Source organism: Mytilus galloprovincialis, chromosome 9, assembly GCF_965363235.1.
Source record: "Mytilus galloprovincialis chromosome 9, xbMytGall1.hap1.1, whole genome shotgun sequence".
NCBI classification, from domain to species: domain Eukaryota; kingdom Metazoa; phylum Mollusca; class Bivalvia; order Mytilida; family Mytilidae; genus Mytilus; species Mytilus galloprovincialis.
In genome coordinates this window covers 13,772,588-13,794,992 of record NC_134846.1, presented here as the reverse complement: position 1 = coordinate 13,794,992, position 22,405 = coordinate 13,772,588, and the positions used below count along the sequence as shown (strand labels likewise).

At 31.5% G+C, this 22,405-nt stretch overlaps 1 protein-coding gene across 1 annotated transcript; it reads right to left on the bottom strand.

Moving 5' to 3' along the window:
- Nucleotides 1-6,712: 6,712 nt before the first annotated feature.
- On the bottom strand, nt 6,713-21,033 carry LOC143046644 (uncharacterized). Its single transcript, XM_076219770.1, has 6 exons — nt 20,914-21,033; nt 19,049-19,159; nt 17,208-17,315; nt 14,574-14,676; nt 8,904-9,356; nt 6,713-8,099 (listed from the first exon to the last, which is right to left on the bottom strand). The coding sequence occupies exons 5-6, from the start codon at nt 9,293-9,295 to the stop codon at nt 7,667-7,669; spliced, it is 825 nt and encodes a 274-aa protein (XP_076075885.1). The 5' UTR covers nt 9,296-9,356; nt 14,574-14,676; nt 17,208-17,315; nt 19,049-19,159; nt 20,914-21,033; the 3' UTR covers nt 6,713-7,666.
- Nucleotides 21,034-22,405: the final 1,372 nt, after the last annotated feature.

The window sequence follows — 22,405 nt, the reverse complement described above, 5'->3', positions numbered from 1 at the left end:
ATGTAAATCTGAATTATGATTGGAAAGTATTCCTAGAATTCAACATATAAATGATAGATAAAAGCTATTACTGAACAGTTTTTTTCTAATATTTCATAACATATTAATTTTGTTAATTACATTAACTCATATCAAGTTATTAAAATCCATAGAACACAGATTTACCTGTTTTAGTGTAAAAATACAATCCGAAGACAAAGCAAAATGAATACAACTAGGTACTTATATTTTTGTCTTAGTATAGGTACAAAACAGAATTTGTATTGATATCTCAATTTTAAGTATTTATTAAATTTTGACTGTCCCTCTGGTATCTTTCGCCCCCTTGTTAATCCTTCCATGTTACATTGTACGGATAAAGCATTTATATTATAGCTTCTGAAATGTTGATATAATATTGTGTCTTTAAACGATTTTCTGGTATCTCTCGTCCCTCTTTCCATTTAACTTGCATTTAACTTGATATAATATTGTGTCTTTAAACGATCTTCTGGTATCTCTCGTCCCTCTTTCCATTTAACTTGCATTTAACTTGATGTAATATTGTGTCTTTAAACGATCTTCTGATATCTCTCGTCCCTCTTTCCATTTAACTTGCATTTAACTTGATATAATATTGTGTCTTTAAACGATCTTCTGGTATCTCTCGTCCCTCTTTCCATTTAACTTGCATTTTTTCGTGTTGCTAAGTCTTAAGTTGTTTTTTTGTTTTGTTTTGTGTACTATTGTTTGTTTGTTTGTCTTTTTCTTTTGTAGTCACGGCGTTGTCAGTTTATTTTCGACTATTGAGTTTGAATATCCGTCTGTTATTTTTGGTATCTTTCGCCTCTCTTTTGCTATACATACCAAGATTTTTTTTATGTACTAACTAAACATCTACTTTATGTTTTTTTCATATGTCAAATTTACATTTGACTTCTTTACTTTTTATGTTCATTTGCTTTTTGTTTTTCCTGTTTCGATATTAATTACTAAGCCAATTCTGGTTACATAACAGTCGTGTACGTATTAAACATGAAACGATGTAATAGTGTATTCACTCACCTTTTCCATGAATTCCAGTTAACACGTGGAAAAGAACAATTAAAGAAAGACTGTTCATATTCCTGATGATAGACTAGGAGAATACATAACTATCAAGGTATATATATAATAGTGTTAAAATGCAATTAAAAAAACTAAATATCATAGGAAAGCGTAGGTACTAATACATTCATAAAGTACTTGATGTCACGCGGAAGGAAACATTGATGTGACTAGTTATCATATAAACAAGAGTTAAACGCATTTTCACAAGGGAAACAATACCCTACTTCGACAATTTTTTTTATGTATAAATAGAAAAAATAACGATCTACTCCATTGAGACATTAATTATTTTTGAATTTGATCACTTAGAATTAAAACCATACGATAACAGGTAAAATATTTTGCCCAATAATACCTATGTATCTTTTAATATAAGATTTCATAGGTCATAAAAGGTCATTTGAGAAAATTAAAGCAGATTCCTGATTTTCTTTATTTTGATTTCAGACCTAAATAGTTATCAAAGGTACCAGGATTATAATTTAGTACGCCTGACGCGCGTTTCGTCTACACAAGACTCATGAGTGACGCTCATATCAAAATATTTATAAAGCCAAACAAGTACAAAGTTGTAGGCATTGAGGATATAAAATGCAAAAAAAATGTGCTTAATACGGCTAAGGTAATATATGCCTGGGATAAGAAAATCATTAATTTTTCGAAAAATTAAAACTTTTGTAAACAGGAATTTTTACAAAAATGACCACATTATTGATATTCATATCAACACCAAAGTGACTAATGTTTTTTTTTCCATACTTCCTCATTGCTTTATATGGTCGTTAAAAAATGTGAAGTAGGAGTATACGATAAAATGTGTTTTAATTATATAAATGAATCTGAATAGTTTATTGGTGTGTTATTGTAATGTCTTCAACATCAACATGATCAAATAGAGGTACTATAGTGCCTAACAAGATTTTGTGAGGTAGACGAAATTGACTTTAAAACGATCGTATTGACTTTTGATGTGCAGAAATAGGCAGATCGGACATATTTTGACTTTAGTTACTTACTTCTTAAGTTTGGGATTAATTGTAATCAACATATTCCAATGAGACTAAAAGATGCTTTTTTTTTCTTATGATAAATAATAATTTTACCTGCCGTAGTCGTGCGTAAAATATATTTCGGTATTTCTCTTACGAAAATGACTTGTTTAATGGAACAAAACGTATTATTTGTAAACTTTCTCTTTACTCTTCACAATAGGCTTTTAAAAAATAACCTTTCCAACTGTATATTCCAAAAATTTTGTGAAAATCGAATAAGTGGCAATTCTTACCTTTCTTACCTTAACTTTCATTGATAAAACATAATATTGACTCGTACAGTGTCCAGTTTGAAGGTCATTTTAGTTACCGGTCACATTCATGCACGTTCTAATTAATCAATAGTCATGTATGAAAAGCATAAACAAGTTTGAAGGTAAACTAATAACAACTTAATCCAATCAAATTGCCTACGATTCAATAACAATGACCAGTCCACATCATAAAAATGTATAGGGGTAAACTGGGTAGGGAGAAAATGTCAGATATATTAAGTTCATTATTTTGCAATAACGAGTAAAAATTTGTTAACCGATAGATTTGTTATAATTTCATAATCATGTCGTTATGTATTGGTATAGTTTTTGGATCATTCATTAGCGTATTTAAGGCTGTAGAAAGTTTGGCCTTCAAAAGTCAACATAATCATTGACTTTATAAAGAAAATTCACCTTTTTAAAACATTGAATGTTTCACAAATAATACGCGACAAAGCAAAATCATTTCTTAAAACACTGCAAAAAAATAATTCTGATTGATGCAGTGGTATTGTCATAAATTGCACTGGAGTGAACATAGGTACATCAAACGTCGAATTCCCTCACACAATGTTATCACACACTATAAATACTTATCAAAGGTACCTGGATTATTATTTAGTACGCTAGACGCGCGTTTTGTATACATAAGACTCATCAGTGGCGCATGAAGATGAAAGCATTCACAATTAATTTGCAAATTATATAGAATAAAGATATACCAAAATTATGGAGAAGAATTAATTGTGATAAGTAAAAACAAGCATGAACAATAGAAATAATATATAGCAAATAGGAAATATATCGATTAAAATAACCGGTATGATAAATATTGTAATACATGACGCTTACTTAAAAATCTTCAGGTATAGCAGAGACACGATGGAGTTTCGATATCGACGATATCTTTTCGATATCAATATGCATCTTTTAACTGTATGTGTCGCAGCAAACATAAAATCAGTCGTCGATATCGATTCGTTATTTTCGGTCAAAATCTTTACCTGAAATGTCGCTTTTGAATAATCTGTTTATATATAGACAATTCAGCTTCTTGTGGTTTTTTGATGTTTCAAATGTCGATATCGACCTTTCATGTAGAAAACGTCATTGTAGGTATTACGATATCAACGACATCTAGTCTATATCGACACATCATGTTCCAAATGTTACAGTTATCAATTAAGACAATTTTGTTTCTTCTGGTTCGTATATTTCAGATTTCAATATCAAAATATCATCGACAAATTGTGTTCCAAAAACAATAAAAATACTGAACTCTGAGACTGATTTAAAAAAATCCAGTCCCTAATCAAATGGCAAAATCGAAAATTCAAGCAAATCAAACGAATATTGGGTAACAACAGTAATATTCCTGACTTGGTCAAGGCATTGTCTTATGTAGAAAATGTCAACTGGTTTGATAGCTAGCTAAACCTCTCACGTGTATGACAGTCCCATAAAATGCCATTATTGACTAAACATTAAACGTATTTTTCATAACGGCAAATAAAAGAATACTTTAACACGTTATTAAGAAGATATTGACAAGTTCTGAAGGAACTCCGACTCATATAAAAAAGAAGAGGTCGCCAAGGAAAGGCACAAAGTTCGCTCCAATAGGAATGCCGACAATTTGTTGAAAAAGTCTACCTCCAAATTCAATAAATTTATTGTCCATAAGAAACTCCAGCATATTGGTCGCTTGTTCCTCAAGGTTCCTCTTCACCTTTTTGTTCACTTTTAACAAAATTCGCCGTACGGTATCACACCTGTCTATCTGCTTCAGTAACATGTATAGACCATTTAGTTTCTACTGGTTCATCGTTTAAAATGTCGATATTTCCCTTATAATATTTAAAAAAAGTTTTGCATGATTTGTATATCTTTTCATTTCATTCAGTTAGTTAAAGAGGGACGAAAGATACCAAAGGGACAGTCAAACTCATAAATCTAAAACATACTGAAAACGCCATGGCTAAAAATGAAAAAGACAAACAGAAAAACAATAGTACACATGACACAACATAGAAAACTAAAGAATAAACAACACGAACCCCACCAAAAACTAGGGGTGATCTCAGGTGCTCCGGAAGGGTAAGCAGATCCTGCTCCACATGCGGCACCCGTCGTGTTGCTTATGTGCTAACAAATCCGGTAAATAGTCTTATTCGGTAGGTCACATTCAGGAAAGGGAAGGGGATTGTAGTTACGACGTAAGGAACATATCCGATATCATTTGTGATACGGTTATTCCATAACGGTCAACCAACTCGTGATGGCGTCCGTAAAATTTACAAAGGGATGATTTCAACTTCACCATTTGGAACTCTTGGTTTAATAGCTTCCTTGTGAGCAGCAACCCTCTATCAAGAAAATCATGATAGGAAATGCAAGCACGGGAATATCGTATCAATTGGGAGATATATACCCCGTATGCAGGTGCTGCTGGAATGTTGCTACTTAGAAATGGAAAGTTCACAATTGGAAAGCTGAAATCATCTCTTTTGTCGTAAAGTTTTGTTTTCAACCGACCCTCATTGTCAATTTCTAGATGTAAGTCAAGATATGAGGCCGACTTAACTGTATCTGTAGTATCCTTTATCTCTAGCTCGATTGGATAGATGCGTTCCACATAGTCACCAAATTTTGAATTATTTAGTGAAAGAACATCATCTATATAGCGAAACGTAGAGTTAAAGGATAGTGCTAACTTCTTATCTTTCTTCCTAAGAAGTTCCTGCATGAAGTCAGCCTCATAATAATAAAAAAATAAGTCGGCAAGTAGAGGGGCACAGTTTGTTCCCATTGGAATGCCGACAGTCTGTTGAAAAACACGTCCTCCGAACGTAACAAATATGTTGTCAATCAAGAAATCAAGCATCTTGATAATATCAGTTTCAGAGAATTTTTGTTCGAATCAGAGTGATCCTTTACAAAGTAGGATTTATCCCTCCCTAGTTAATGTCTCTCAATTAAATGTAATGATAAGAAGATCTTTTACAGGTGGACGCATTTCTAACCTGTACAAAATTAACGTGGAGCAAATTTTGTGACTGCTTTCCAAGTTAAGAAAGTTTTGGCAGACAAGAAAGTGAATTTAATCGGTGGTTGAACCCCTACATGTTATGATTTCTAATGAGACAACAAACCACCAGACACAAAACTGATGAAAATGTAAACAGTCTGTAACTAAGATTGTCACAAATACCGATGTGAATCATTTCAAATGATGAAACAAACGTTCTGAAATATGTAAACAAAGTCTCTAATGCATGACTTGTTTCATTATGAATTGTTTTTGGCTTCAAACTAGCTGTCAGTAACTGTGAGTGCTCTTAAATTGTACTGTCTTGTTAATTTGACCTGTTGATAATATTTGTTATGCTTTTTTTTATTCATTACTTACTTATTCAGGGTTATATCTGGTTTATATACCAGCTTTGAAGTGTTTGGTATCACTTTAATTATTCACTTCTTCGTACTATGAACATCAACACTATTTATTTTGTAAAAATATTTCCTTTCTCCATTTAAACTATATACCTAACAACGAAATTATTTTCGTTTACCTGTGTATATTATTATTGTATATGGCGGATTTTTTTTTTCTTCATCAAAGTGTTTAATATTTAACAGCGGTGAAATACTTTTACTTTAATTATTCACCCCTTATCTTATTTTATTGGTTTTGTATATACATTAATTGAATCATAGATCAAATGTATTCGTTCGGTGAATGTTCACTTGTATTATTTCGTTTTTTGATTGCGTTAAACCATTTCAATTGATATTTGATAGTGTGTCTTTCTATGGTGTTATGTTACACTATTGTTTCAGATTACAATGAAGGTTGTGTACCATTAAAACGTTTAATCCCGCTGCAATTGTTTGCACTTGTTCTAAGTCAGGAATCTGATGTTCAGTAGTTGTTGTTTGTTGACATAGTTCATAAGTGTTTAAAATTTCTCGTTTTTGTGATTTTAACACTAGTATTTATTTAGATCTTTATAGCTTCATGGTTGGTGTGAGCTAAGGCTCCATGTTGAAGACCGTACTTTGACCTATAATGGTTTACTTTTATAAATTGTGACTTGCATGGAGAGTTGTCTCATTGGAACTCATACCACATATTCTTAAATCTACTAGTATATAGTAGACAAAAATCAAATAAAGCAGAAAAAACGACGACAACAACTGAATCAAGGTGCTCCAGAGTAGGGTGACAATGAGAATATATCAGGTTAAGCATGCTTATGAGTGCAAAGTCGATTCTTAAATCTAGAACGACGGGTTTGCGTCAATTCATAAAAATACATTTGAAAATAATTTATTATTAAGATAGACACAAAATAAAAAAAACACGTTTAGGAATCAAACAAGTACACAAGAAAACACTTTAAATCAAATATTTATCTGTTGTCTTTTACAAAATATTTTTTTTCTTCTCTTTTCCCTCTCCAGTTTTTTTATGCTAAACACGTGATAAAAGATTATTTCATGGTATTTTCTATATCGACCTTTTTTTCTCTTGACCTTTATCCATCATGCGTTTTGTTTTGGAAGCCTCGCTATAAAAACATGACAGATGGACAGTGACATCTAAAAATTCATTATTTGTATGGTAAATCGTTATATTGTATTTGAAGAACAGACCAATACTTCAAAGTGGTGTTGTCTATAACCATTTTCTTAAAAACAATATATACTGTAATAAATATTCTGATAAGCAATTTGTTTTAATATGCAGTACATGCTTTTGAGTAAATTCCGTACATTTTTCTTTCTACTTTCTTTTCATTTTATCGACGGGGCGAAATTTGTTTTTTTACACAATATGTAAATAAAAAAAGGTTAAAACGGTATGCCTTCAAAGGTTTAGTAAAAAGTAATGTTAACAAATACCACATTTCAAAGGAAAATTCAAAACAGAAAGTCTCTTGAAAATTACAAATTTTAAATTAAAATCTCAAACACATCAAAAGAATAAAAAAACTGTCATATTTAGGGCTTGGCACAGGCTTAAGTAAGCATAACTTTCGGGTCTAAAATTAAGAACAGAAAAATTATTACACTATTTTTGCCAAACAAATCGGCTTTAAGAATATTTTTCTTCATAAACAAATCTATTGTGAACGGCTTGTTGGTTTTCATTAAAGCAAACAATGTCAAAGAATTTCAGACTAAACATAGACAAAATGGTAAACTAAACAATGTTTAGGATACATAAAAATACGTATATACAATTGAGTCAGTACTCTTTTTTTCCTAGATGCTTTTATCGTCTACCTCAGATGATACATGGTAAGTGGTATTGTCGAACCCTAAGTGGGTACCATGGTTGATATGATCCGTACTGTAAATGACTATATCTTTAACATCTTCAATTTTCTTCTGCTGATCTACCTTAATAACTGGCGATGATTCGATTCGATCTTCATCAATTTTATTGCAAACGTTCTCATCACCTTGTGTAACACTGAACCTTTTAACCTCTGGTAAGATCCGGCTGTTCAAGTCTTTTTCATATTTCGTAACGGATGGATCGAGAACAAAGTATTTGCCTTGCTCCTCGTCAGTATTTAAATATTCGTTCGCAGACATAAAAACTTTGTCTCCCTTGTTTACCCCGGATGGACTATTTTCAAGATGAGCAATCTCCATTATTCGGTCATTAGACTGTTGTCTTATTAGTTGGTCTCTGCGATATTTGAAATGTAAAAAAAGTTAATTATTTATTTTTGTAATTTTGAAAGGTATCTTACTACGGACGAAAACGCTTTCAACTTTTAAAATTTAATGGCTAATGTTTTTCCCGTATTTCCAAGTTTAAACAATAAAACATGATGAATTAAAACATACATAAATATCAAATTATATCTTTTATAAATTGCTTTTTATTTTAAAGTGACGTTAAATTATGGCCATCATGTTTTGAAAGATAAAATAAGTAGATGTTAAAACGATGAATGACACATGAAATAAATTTAGTTGATATTCGTAAAACAATACTTTATATCTTTTATCAACAACGTTTTACACACAAAGCTATTAATAGAATTATTATTCAGTAAATTATTTCAGTATACATTTTCCACTAGTTCTTGTATGTTTACCGCGAACTAGTACTGTTTTAAATAAATATAATTCAAAAATCAAACACATTTGACCCATACTTATTACCGGGTCATAATTAATGACCAGAAGTTGTTTTCAAGTAAGTAGGAAACGCATAACTCATAACGATTTTTTTTTTTTATCCGATTACTAAATTATCAGGTTTTTATAATATTTATTTTGTAGAATATTATAAGATTACATTATGTGATATTATTTCGATGAGACAATTATTTCCCCTAAAACAAATGACCACGATATTAGCAGCTATAGTTAAATGTAAGCTCTTCAGCATTAAACAAGGCCCATACCATAGAAAGTTGTAAAAGACCCAGATATAACAAACTGTATAACAATTCAAACGAGCAAAAAATTAATATTGCCATACCTTGGGGTTTCATATATGTTCTGTTCACCATTGTAAGGATATTTGTCCTTAAACTCTTCTATTTCCTTCTGGCAAACACCCTCCATATCTTCATCAATTTCATTATAAACTGTCTTGTCACCCTGTGGAACACTGAACCTTTTGATCTCTGGTAAGATTTTATCTTCATCAATTTCGTAGTAAACACTCTCACCACCCTCTGCACCACTACATCTTTTAATTTCTGGTAATTTCCGGTTGCACAAGTCTTTGTCATATTTCGTTATTGAGGAATCGAGTACTGTAACATAGTTCTGTCCTTGTTCTTCGTACGTATTTAAAGATTTGTTCTCAGAGACAACAATGTATTCTCTCTTGTTTGTACTAGATGAACCACTTTCAAGATTTTTCATCTCAAATCTTTGATCGATAGACTGTTGTCTTCTCTGTTTTTTTCTCTTCTTCCTCTTTGATCTGGGAAATAGAAAAAAAAGATTAAAAAGTAAAATCACAAAACACTGAACTCAGAGGAAAATTCAAAACGAAAATTTCTTGATCAAATGGAAAAATCAAAAGCTCAAACACATTAAACGAATGGATAACAACTGTCATATTCCTAACTTGGTACAGACATTTTTCATATGTAGAAAAAGATAGATATGTTACATTTAAACCGGTACCTTACTACGAGCTCATACGAATGTTTTAAGAAAATGTAAATTCTATACCAGCCAACCTCATTTAAAACTTTAACGTTTGCATTATTTATCAAGGACCATGTAATGCAAAAACAATAATACCGAACTCAAAGATATTAAAAGGTGAAAGTTTTTAAAACACTACGAAATTCAAAGCATGACTATATTTACCAGCAGAAAGACTGGAACACAAAAGTCTCTTTTCTGACTTAGTATAACCCTTATTTGTGAAAAATAGTCATTTATATACAAGCTTAACCTCCTCCTAATATCAAAACTGCTTTAAACCTGTAAAATCGACAAAATTGGGTGACAAAACCAAACAGATGTGATCGGATAATGTGATGTTAGTTGATATCCAGCAGCAGCATGAATACACACTTATAAATTATAAAGCGTCCAATCGTATGTCTTTGCGCGCCGTTCAGTGAATACAAAAAACCAAACACACGAAAACAGATGCACGAATACCAAACCAAGTAAAGAGACAATTGCAAAAAAAAACGATATGATACAAACCACAAATAACTAACATCTTTAACTCAAAACAATCCTGCAATGTTTATGAAGTAGAAACCTAATGTTTATCTATAACAGCTTGCCACTTTCCGTTAATCTGTTTAAGAATGAGGACGAGACTCTCTAACAAAACGGTAAATATTTTTACTCAGACAACGATGACGATTTCTAGTAGCAGCTGCAAGCTATTGCATATCAAATGAGTTGAGAAATGTGTAGCAGTTGTAAGCTATGTAATCCTAAAAGTTGCGAAATGTAAACTTGATAACCACTGTATTCAAAATCGGGATATATGTCGAAAATGAGGCGAAGGAAGTATGTATCCGTGGCTTTTTAAATGTCGAGTTTAGTGTGATATTCATCAGAATCTATGGTCTAGTGATATAATGCGGGAAGATATATATATTCAATAAAAGGGACTTTTTCTATAATTTGCTTTGCTCACTCGCCAAACAAGGCCTGTTGACTTTACATTTTAACCTTGATAGGAATAACTGTTTTGAAGCGGGTACTTATAGATCCTTATACGTTTTGACGACGCAATTGTCTGACACAAAAATTTATGTCTCGACTTTTCTTTTGACGATAGCCCGGAAAAGAAAAATGTTGTCATGTTAAATATAAGCAAAAGTAAGAACTAGAGGCTCTAAAGAGCCTGTGTCGCTCACCTTGGTCTATATGCATATTAAACAAAGGACACAGATGTATTCATGACACAATTGTGATGGTGATGTGTTTGTAGATCTGACTTTATTGAACAGTCTTGCTGCCTACAATTATCTCTATCTATAATGAACTTGGACCAGTAGTTACAGAGGAAAATATTTTGTAAAAATTTTTAAAAGCTGACTATAAAGGGCAATAACTCCTTAAGGGGTAAATTGATCATTTTGATCATCTGGACTTATTTGTAGTTCTTACTTAGCTGTAAATTATTGCTGTGTACAGTTTATCTCTACTTATAATAATTTTCAAGATAATAACCAAAACATTTCCTTAAAATTACCAATTCAGGGGCAGCAACCCAACAACGGTTTGTCCGATTTATCTAAAAATTGTAGGGCAGACAGATCTTGACCTAATGAACAATTTTATTCTTTGAGATTTGATCTTAATACTCGAGTTTCAGAAAAATGAGACAAAAATTGCATTTTACCCTATGTACTATTTTTAGCCATGTCGGCCATCTTGGTTTGCGGTCGGGGTCATCGGACACATTTTTAAACAAGATACCTAATAATGATTGTGGACAAGTTTGGTTAAAGTCTTTACAGTGTCAGAGGAGAAGATGTTTGTAAAAGATTACAAAAATTTACAAAAACTTGTTACAAATTTACTATAAAGGGCAATAACTCCTTAAGGGGTAAACTTACCATTTTGGTCATGTTGACTTATTTATAGATCTTACTTTGTTGAACATTATTACTGTTTACAGTTTATCTCTATCTATAATAATATACGAGATAATAACCAAAAAACGGCAACATTTCCTTAAAATTACCAATTCAGGGGCAGCAACCCATCAACGGGTTATCCGATTCATCTAACATTTTCCGGGCAGATAGTTCTTGACCTAATAAACAATTTTACTTTCGGGCCAGGTAAGCTAAAAATATCTGATTTAATCGGCTATCCTTTAACTATTGGGAAAGTATCCGACGAAGTCAATAATGACTTCACAGGCAGTCTTTTTTTTTAAATTAACAGCTGTTTGTTATTTCTGAGTTTTTATTTATTACAATGTAGATTCAAACTGGATATAATGAATGTAGAATTATAAAAGACAACGATGTTCCAAACTGTTTTTTTTTTAATTTTGCTTGATTTTTAAACGTATAATTCATTTATTTTCGTTGTCAAAGGAAATTAAAAGTGGCGAACAATATATTATTTTGGCGAAAGAGGTGCCGAAAAAGAAAATTGACCTATGGAAACACTGGCGATAGCTTTATTTTGTCAAAACTGATATCTTACAATGACTATCGGTACTTGTTGTATGTTATTGATGAATTGACATATTCAATAAAGAATCGTCGCTATTCGAAAGAACATCTGCCAAACAATAGTGATCAATAAAATTCGGACATTCTGGCTTCGGGAACGAGTTTTCAAGAGTTCAAACCTATAATAAAATTTACGGTACCAATTTTCCTTCACCAGATGCGCATTTCGACAATGCATGTCTCTTCAGTGATGCTCTTGACCAAAATATTTGAAATCCAAAGCTTATATAAAAGATAAAGAGCTATAATCCAAAAGGTCCAAAAAGTATAGCCAAATCCGTGAAAAGAATCAGAGCTTTGCATGAGGGAGATACATTCCTTAATTTATAATAATTTCTAACATTTAGTAACAGCAAAAAAACACAAAATGTTGAAGCGAGACTGACACAAGCATGGAAAAAACTTTAAAAATCGACAAAAAGGCAAACACGTACAACGGCATACAAAACACTACATAGTAAAAAACCCTGATCTTTTAGTAAGCACTCATGTGTAATAAAAATAATTCAACTGTTTTCAAAACTTCTCAAAAAAAAAATCAAAAATATATTACTTAAAAGCTGTATTTGGCAAAACTTTATGGAATTTTGGGTCATCAATTCAATTTTTACTGTTTTTATTCAAGCGTCATTGGTGAGCCTTTTTAACACGAAACTCTCGTCTGGTATGCATTATAGTGTAATACCACCAACTCACAGTACGGTTGCATGCAAATTACTTCTGAAAAATATCTCTTTGATTGGCAGTTGTAGGAAAATTAATCATACATGTCATTGCAGCAAAGACAATCTGGTTCATAAACATATATCTGGATATTTAAAAGTACCATTGTTTTATCATTTTGCGTTTCCATAGAATATTTTTGAAAAATTGAGGTTACTTGGCTACAGGGTGGACAAAGTATTGCCCGCCCGGGAAAACCCATGTATATTATTTGTCTAATATGTCTTCTTGTACACTTGTCTGAGAGTTGCTAGAATAGTACATTCTCAAATGTATACACTTGTATTATAAGTCTCTTAAACAAGTATGAAACTTATTTATAAATCAAAATGTGTTTATAAATATTATAAATGTATTGCATTTGTGTTTAATCACTGAATCCTCTTCAAAATTCAGGCCAGTATTTCATATTACCCAGTATTACCCAGTAAAACCCGGCTTTTACCAGTATTTCATACTGGGCTGGGCAATACTCATAAAACCCGGGATTTTGCCAACCCTGCTTGGTAACTTAGCAACATGAACCCCACCAAAAACCTAGGGTAATCTCACGAGACGTTAAGCGAATCCTGCTCCGCATGTGGAAACCCTCGTGTTTATGTCATTACAAACCCAGTACATAGTCTAATTGAATTGGTCACAATCGTGAAAAGGGAACGAAATTGTAGTTACGACATAACGAACATATCCGATATCATCTGTGAAACGGATATTCCATAATGGTGAACCAACTGGTGGTAGCGTCCGTAAAATTTACGAAGGGCAATTTCAACTTCACCATTTGGAACTCTTGGTTTGGTTTGATAGTTTCCTTGTGAGCAGCACCCCTTTATCAAGGATATCATGATAGAAAATACAAGCTCAGGAAAATCGTATCGATTGGAAGATAGATATTCCGAATGCAAGCTATTGTGAACCGAAATCACCTCTTTTGCCGTAAAAATTGATAGCTTCCTTTTGAGCAGCAACCCTCTATCAAGGAAATCATGCTAGAAAATACAAACCCAGGAATATCGTATCAATTAGGAGATATATATTCCGCATGCAAGCGCTGCTGAAATGTTGCAACATACGCAAAGTTCACTTTTGGGAAGCTGAAACCATCTCTTTTGCCGAAGTTTTGTTTCCAACCGACCCTGTCAATTTCTAATTGTAAGTCAAGATATGAGGCAGACTTCACTGTATCTGTTGTATTCTTAAACTCTAGTTTGATAAGATAAATGCGTTCAACATATTCACCAAATGTTTTGAATTATTTAGTGAGAGAATATCATCTTTATATCGGAAAGTAAAATTAAGGATATTGTTGATTACTTTTCTTTCTTTCTAAGAAGTTCCCGTTTGAAGTTATCTCTATAAGAATAAGGGAACAAGTCGGTATGCAAATGGGCACAGTTGGTTTTCATTGGCATGCCGATAGTTTGTTGAAAAACACGTCCTCCAAACGTTGTCAATCAAGCAATCAAGCGTCATGATGATGTTAGTTTCAGATAATGTTTTGTTCGAATCAGAGCAATTTTTTACAAAGTAGGATTTTCCCTCCTAAAGATAATGAAACTTTACTCATGCCAAGTTTTTCTTAATTTGAAACAAAGATAAGTTCTGAACATTTTGTTGTAAAGTGCAAGTTAAAAAAAGACTGATAAATCAATGTTCGTTTAAATCCTGCACATTTTAATCCTGATATCTATAATGAGTTTATCTACCGGTTAGCGATTATATATTATAACAAACTAAAATAAATGTACCTTCGTCTGCATACATAAATAATAGCCAGTATAACCAGAACTAATATTAGTGTGCCTGTAATTCCAACTGAGATACCAACTATCGCTCCAACTTTGAATATGCCTGAAACAGATAGAAACCATTAGTTAGTAACATATGTGTACGCATATATGAATGTTTATATTCATGTGCGTATGCAATGTTATTTGGAAGAAAAAAAATTCAATTTATAGTAAACCAAAGTAATCGATTACAAGCACGACATGGCAGAAAAATAAGTATAAGTCTCGTAAAGACCTGTTGGTGACCTTCTGCTGTTGTTTTTTCTATGGCCGGGTTGTTGTCTCTTTGGCACATTCCCCATTTCCATTCTCTATTTTATTATGAGATTAATATTAAAATGTGGAACTTTTAATATGCATTAAGTAAAATCTTTAAGGAAAGTTCTTATTGCTGTTTAGTTAAGGACATCAATAAGGTCAATGTACCAATTGTAAGTCATCCAACTACACCCCCTTCCCATCCCACCCACGCTAACAAAAAATCAATCGGAATAAAAGGAAGATAAAAGTATATCAAAACGTTATAGAATTACGACATTTGATATTTTTGCAAATGCCACTGTCATATATAATATTCTTTCTTAATCACAATTTCCAAACTGTAGCAATTGTTACATGTATTTAAACGTTTTACAATAAAATTACGACTGAGCCTCACTTTAATTTGCGAATTCACATAAATGTATTGTGTTTACAAGTTCTAACCGGATCAAACCCATAGCTTCATTGATGAGTTCATCCCAAAACACTTATCTTTAGATGGACTGGTCTATGATTAGCGAGCAGGTTTAACCCCGTCCAGTCAAGTGAAATACATCAAGTAATATCTTTATATTACTGCTTCGGGTATAACTAGTGAACTTGAAGCAAGAATGGCGATAAAACAAAAGGTTTGTATCAAAAGAAATGTTCACAGCCGAATGATTGGTAAGACGAATATTGTGTGAAAAAGTATACATTTGAATGCTTTTGCATGATTAGTATAAATAAAGGCAACAGTAGTATACCGCTGTTCAAAACTCATAAATCCATGGACAAAAAACAAAATCGGGGTAAAAAACTAAACCCAAGGGAAACGCATTAAATATAAAAGGAAAACAACGACACAACACTAAAATGTAACACACACAGAAACAGACCAAGCATCAGACAAAATCCCACGAGAATAACAAATATAACATCAAACAGTCCTTATATCTTTAGATATACAGACATTTTACCAAAATTCTTGTTATTGCATTGAAAACGATAATTTAGTCCAAATTCATTTCTATGTGTTCGGATTTTTAGAGCAGTTTGGGCTTTTTTTCGAGTTATTATACATATTTCATATATGTTAAAATGTTATGCTTCAGTGTATTTACGTTTAAAACCAATAAAAATAAAAAAAGGTTTAAAATTTTGTACTTTTTAAGGCACGAAACTAATGCAATCATCCTGTTAATCAGTTTGGTAATTGTGTACTACGATTACACTTTATAAACAAATATATTTCATTTGTATATATTGGTGTGTTTTACAACTTATAAATTACATGTACAGTTTATATTTATGATATCAATAATATAATGTAAGCATAGATAATTTGGGTTGTGACGTACGTACTTATAGTGTGTTCAGTTGATGCACTGATCATTCCATTGTTAACAATGCAATTATGAAATTGAATTTAAATGTTATTTTCAATTGAAATTGGTCAGATTTAGTGTGTGTATGTTTTGTTTTGTTTTTGTTACTAATGAATTTGATTGTAGGGGCAGAGGGTAGACCTAATTATGTGGAGTATTTTGATAGTCCATTTTTCTGACTTAATTTGATTTTCTTATCAAACATCATAAGACGATATTGCAGCGTATATATAGGCTATTTAGTAGGTCATTTATAACCTTCAGGGATTCCGACGATGTACATTTCGTGTGCAGAAAATTATAAAATAAATTTGATAATCGTAGTAATATGTTTTTTATTGATTTGTTTAGAATATATGATATTATCTTTCACTTCATTACAGGTATAAACTAGAACAAAGTCATTTGTTCAAGTCAAGAATACCTTCTTTTTTTATACCATTAGTTAAAAAAAAACCGGATGATTTCGCAGTTGCTCTCAAAAAAGTCGGGACAATAATAAACACTGATTGTTTTGGATAAATACAAGTAAATTGTGCTTCTTTGTTGATCAAAACTTTTAATAGTATTTCTAATAAGTTGGGTAGTCATGTAAAACTATTATAATTATAAATTAGAAGTTGATTGACCTTGTCGAATGTTTTTTTTTCACTCAATAAAGCTCACAATATACTAAATGAAATGGTTCGATTCACTCGAAAAACCACGATCCTAGCTGGACACTATAACTATGGTGTTAGTGGTAGTAATAGCAAATCCTTCACAGTTTCAAACTTATCTTGCCTAGGCGCGTTCAAAGCTATGTTATGGTACAGAGACTGGTCAATTTTCAAAGACCACATATATACATTACAGTTATTTCTGGTATTTAATTTGTTGTGGTGTTAGGTTGCTGGTTTTTTTTCACGTTTACCTTTTAAATAACAAACTAATTATTAATATGCATTCATATTCTTTATATTACCCTTTTTGTAGTTTTTTCTGTCTCCGTTCTTATAATTTCCTTCTGCATTTCCGTTTCTTTTCCTTTCTTTGTAATCATCGTCTATGTTATCATTGGAATTTTGAGAATCTACAAGAACTAAAAGATATTAACTGCTAATTTCCAAATAGATGATATATTTTTATATGTTTTACATAATAGTAAAATTAAGTATACACCATTTTTTCATACAATGGTTAAAACCTGATTTATGTAAGGCGATTGATTCCTTTAAAATGAGTTTTTTAATGCAGGAACAAAAAAATATTTATTTTAATTTTTGAGCTCGGCAATAGCAATTTTCAATGAAAATACAAAGGTTAATTTGTAGCGATTATTTTTCTCTCTTAATTAGGAAACTTTGTTTTCGCTCTCACATGCTGTGATGCATTCATCGCAGATAATTTTCGTACATATAGAACAAAGTCATTTGTTCAAGTCAAGAATACCTTCTTTTTTTATACCATTAGTTAAAAAAAAACCGGATGATTTCGCAGTTGCTCTCAAAAAAGTCGGGACAATAATAAACACTGATTGTTTTGGATAAATACAAGTAAATTGTGCTTCTTTGTTGATCAAAACTTTTAATAGTATTTCTAATAAGTTGGGTAGTCATGTAAAACTATTATAATTATAAATTAGAAGTTGATTGACCTTGTCGAATGTTTTTTTTTTCACTCAATAAAGCTCAAAATATACTAAATGAAATGGTTCGATTCACTCGAAAAACCACGATCCTAGCTGGACACTATAACTATGGTGTTAGTGGTAGTAATAGCAAATCCTTCACAGTTTCAAACTTATCTTGCCTAGGCGCGTTCAAAGCTATGTTATGGTACAGAGACTGGTCAATTTTCAAAGACCACATATATACATTACAGTTATTTCTGGTATTTAATTTGTTGTGGTGTTAGGTTGCTGGTTTTTTTTCACGTTTACCTTTTAAATAACAAACTAATTATTAATATGCATTCATATTCTTTATATTACCCTTTTTGTAGTTTTTTCTGTCTCCGTTCTTATAATTTCCTTCTGCATTTCCGTTTCTTTTCCCTACTTTGTAATCATCGTCTATGTTATCATTGGAATTTTGAGAATCTACAAGAACTAAAAGATATTAACTGCTAATTCCCAAATAGATGATATATTTTTATATGTTTTACATAATAGTAAAATTAAGTATACACCATTTTTTCATACAATGGTTAAAACCTGATTTATGTAAGGCGATTGATTCCTTTAAAATGAGTTTTTTAATGCAGGAACAAAAAAATATTTATTTTAATTTTTGAGCTCGGCAATAGCAATTTTCAATGAAAATACAAAGGTTAATTTGTAGCGATTATTTTTCTCTCTTAATTAGGAAACTTTGTTTTCGCTCTCACATGCTGTGATGCATTCATCGCAGATAATTTTCGTACATATACCTCTTTGTGATCATTTTATTCCTTAACTTTGTGTTTGCTATTTTGTTTTGTTATAAACTATTTACGTTTATTGCACATTGGTAAACTGCTGTAGCTGAAATTTATAATATGTTATAAAGAGATTATTTCACAGTAGATTATTTATCAATTTTTTTCAGTGACGTCCCATATGAACGTGCAATGAACAGACAATCTTTATTGCTAAATTCTTTATTTACAGCCTGGGCATACAGAGAGAACATCTTACAATCTCACAAATAGTAAATTTTGAGGTGTTGGCAAATTCTTCATACCAGAATATAAAGCATTTCTCAGAGCATCTCAATTCGTGTACCCAACGGAACCCATGACTATGAGTACCACACGATAGAAATGAATTCAGTTTCTTTATATTACCTTGTTTTATGTCATTTTCTCTTTCAATTATTCCTCCATTTTCTTCTCTCTTCTTACTACCATTTTCATCTTTTGTATTTCTGCTTGTACCATCATCACATTTAAATGAACCTACAAAAAAATAATAGAGATTTACTGCGTATTCTCAAACAGCTGATATATGGTATATGAATATAGAAGCATTTAAAGTACATACTATATTATTAATATGCATTCATTTTCATTATATTACGTTTTCTATTGTTCTCTCTGTATTTTCGTTCATTTCTCCATTTTCGTCCCTTTCATTTTCATGTTTTCATCTTTTGTATCACTATCTGTGTTATCATTGGAATTTTGAGAATCTCAAATAAAAGAGTTGAACTAAAATATTATCTCCTCTTTACTGAAACAAGTATACATGTATGTAACCTTACTTATTACAACAAAGAGTTAAACTTAGACTGTATAGCTACCTATAAATAAACTCCGCGATACCAAAATGGCAAACATTTAAAGGAGAAAACTAATGAATTATAATTTTTGTATTTTGTGCTAATCAAAAAAATGTTAAATGTAACAACAGGACTATTAAAATCCCTCGACTACAGATACCTGAATTTTAAGCAGACCGTGCAAGGGCGAAATAGCTATGCATGGTCTTTAAAATCTTCCATTTGTTGTTCCTGGCTTAGAACAATCAAATATTTAGAGGGAACAATTGTGGTTGTAAGCACTCTGATCAAACCTAAGTTAGTTGTGATGCTGAACGAAAATGAAATCTAGTTAAAAATACAATTCCAACTAATAATTAGACAATGTTTTGCCAGACTTAAAAGTAAGTACAAGTTCTCAACTTTATTTGAACCGATTATATCACCTTATCACCTTTTATAATCGATATTCCTTAACTATCAAAATATGTGATCTTTCTATGACCCTGAGTTCTATCATTGCAACTTTTTCAATTATTATTACTTGTTTCCTTTTCTGGTACTTCGTCATGTTTTTCCCCATTATCCTTTTTCTTCTGATCACGCCAAATGTGTAAATTTTCTGAAATAGAAACTATCTAAAACTTTTTTCATATAAAAAAAGTGTTAGTTTTTCCCTAACAGCTGTTAGGACATTTGACAGAAAATATGTTACGTTACCTATGTTTTCTTTGAATTGGTGGTCATAAAATTGCATGAAAAGTGATAAGCAAACCAAAGCTAATTTTTGTGTCCATATTTAATTAACAAATAAGTGGCCAGAAAGTACATGTCAGTTTTCCCTCTTATCCGCCTGTCGTCTTTTACGCCAGTGCTATTTAATGTTTCTCACATTTTATTTATTAAGAATAATCAGTGGTTTAAAAGTTCAGGATATTTAAATTCTATATTTGATACAACACTCCAACTTAGCACTACGGTTTTTTAAAGACCGTTATTTTAAGCAGACAAGTTTATATATATATTGTATATAAGTCATCTATTTGTTAATTCGTAGACATTGACAATATGCAACCATTTTTGATAATGTTGTATCAATATTAGTGACCACGAATCATATCTAAAGTGAATTGAGGAAAACTGAGATAAAAAGTATAAAAAAAACATCGCAAAATGGTCAAAATTGCCTTTTGGCGAGAGCTGCTGTCTAAGATTTATATAAAATACACCTTAGTACTGAATGAACGTTTTTTGCAATAACTTCTAAGCGTCGCGAAGAAAGAGGGTTTAGTTACTATATGTTATATTTCACTCCCGTCAAAAGGTATTCATACGAAATATCCGTGACTTTAAGAAAAAAATGAAATATTCTTGTTCAGAATTAACATGTTGTTCTCCCACGTTGAGTATGTTACATTTGGTACCAACTTGAACAATATTATGTAAACTTACCTATAGAAAGGGACAATAGTTTTCTGCAGTCTTCTCTCAAACAAATGTTGGTTTTCTTATAACTTTTTGTACATATGTGTTTTAACTCCTTCACCAAGCAATCATCAGTCAAGTTTGTATACATTACTGGATATGACGAATTATATGAAATGAAAATTCGATTGATGTGACTCATAAAGCGAACTATTTAATTCTTTCACTTTTTATGGTTTTTTTTGTTGGCTAGGCCATGAAATTTGTTCATAACCTCTTGAAATCGCATTTTATTTTGAATGTTTTGCAAGCTTGAACATGCATAAATAGCGATAAACGTAACAGCATTAACATCGATCTTCAATTTTTTAACAGTTGGTTTGTTTCATTAATTGAAAATTGAAAATTACCAGTTGGAACTATAACCGTCATGCAAACAATTGAAGCTTTTAAACAAATGTGACTCTGTAAGTCTTATGCGTTTGAAGCGCGTGTTTGTATTTAACTTCACAAGCACGGAACGCTCGATTTGCCAAATATTTGAAAATCAAGAACGTATAAATTCATAAACACATTAAAAAAAAACAATACATGTATGACTATGCCAAAAAAAACCAAGAATAATAGCCAAATCTTTTTAAGGTTAAATGTTTCGAGAAAATTGGGACCATAGTATCGAAATACCTATGTTATTTATTAACAACAAAAACAAAAATATCAAAAATATGTTTCTTGGAGTTCAGTAGTTTTGTGATTTTACTTTTTTCCCCAAGTAGTCAAGGAGCCTCTGTCATTTGTTAATCTGTTTAATTTAAGTTTATCGTTCAGTATGACGTCCATTTTTACTGAAATTGCATATATGTTTGTTTTAGGGCCAGTTGCATCCCGCCTCCGGGTGCGGAATTTATCACTGTGTCGAAGACCCATTGGTGGCCTTCGGCTGTTTACTGCTCTTTTTTCGGGTTGTTGTCTCTTTGACACAATCACCATTTCCCTTCTTAAAATTGAGACTAAGATTTAAAGTAAGTTTTATACAACAAAGTATTTCAAATGCAGGTTTATATTACAGTGTTTTACTTTTACGACACACAGCCTAAATGAGCTAAATATGTGGTCTGTAGGAATAAAATTCAACCAAATCATACGTTGTCTCAGTACGTAGCAATATCACCCTGGTAATGTCTTATGTGTTGTCTTTGTTTATGCGTCTTTTTTTATAGTGTTGGTTGTATGTGATTGGTGTAATCTTTTATACAGTCCTTGGATGGTGTAAACTTCCCACTAACACCATACACCATTACACCATACACCTTGTACCATTACACCATACACGTTACACCTTTACACCATACACCTTAAACATTACACCATACACCAATCCCCGTTCTATCTACACGATCCGCAATTACCCATAATGTAATTAAATTTCAAACATTAAGATTATATTTATTGTTTATGTTTGCAATCCGAAAAATTTAAATAAAAAGAACTTCGTTTTTAACCAATGAGATATTTTACA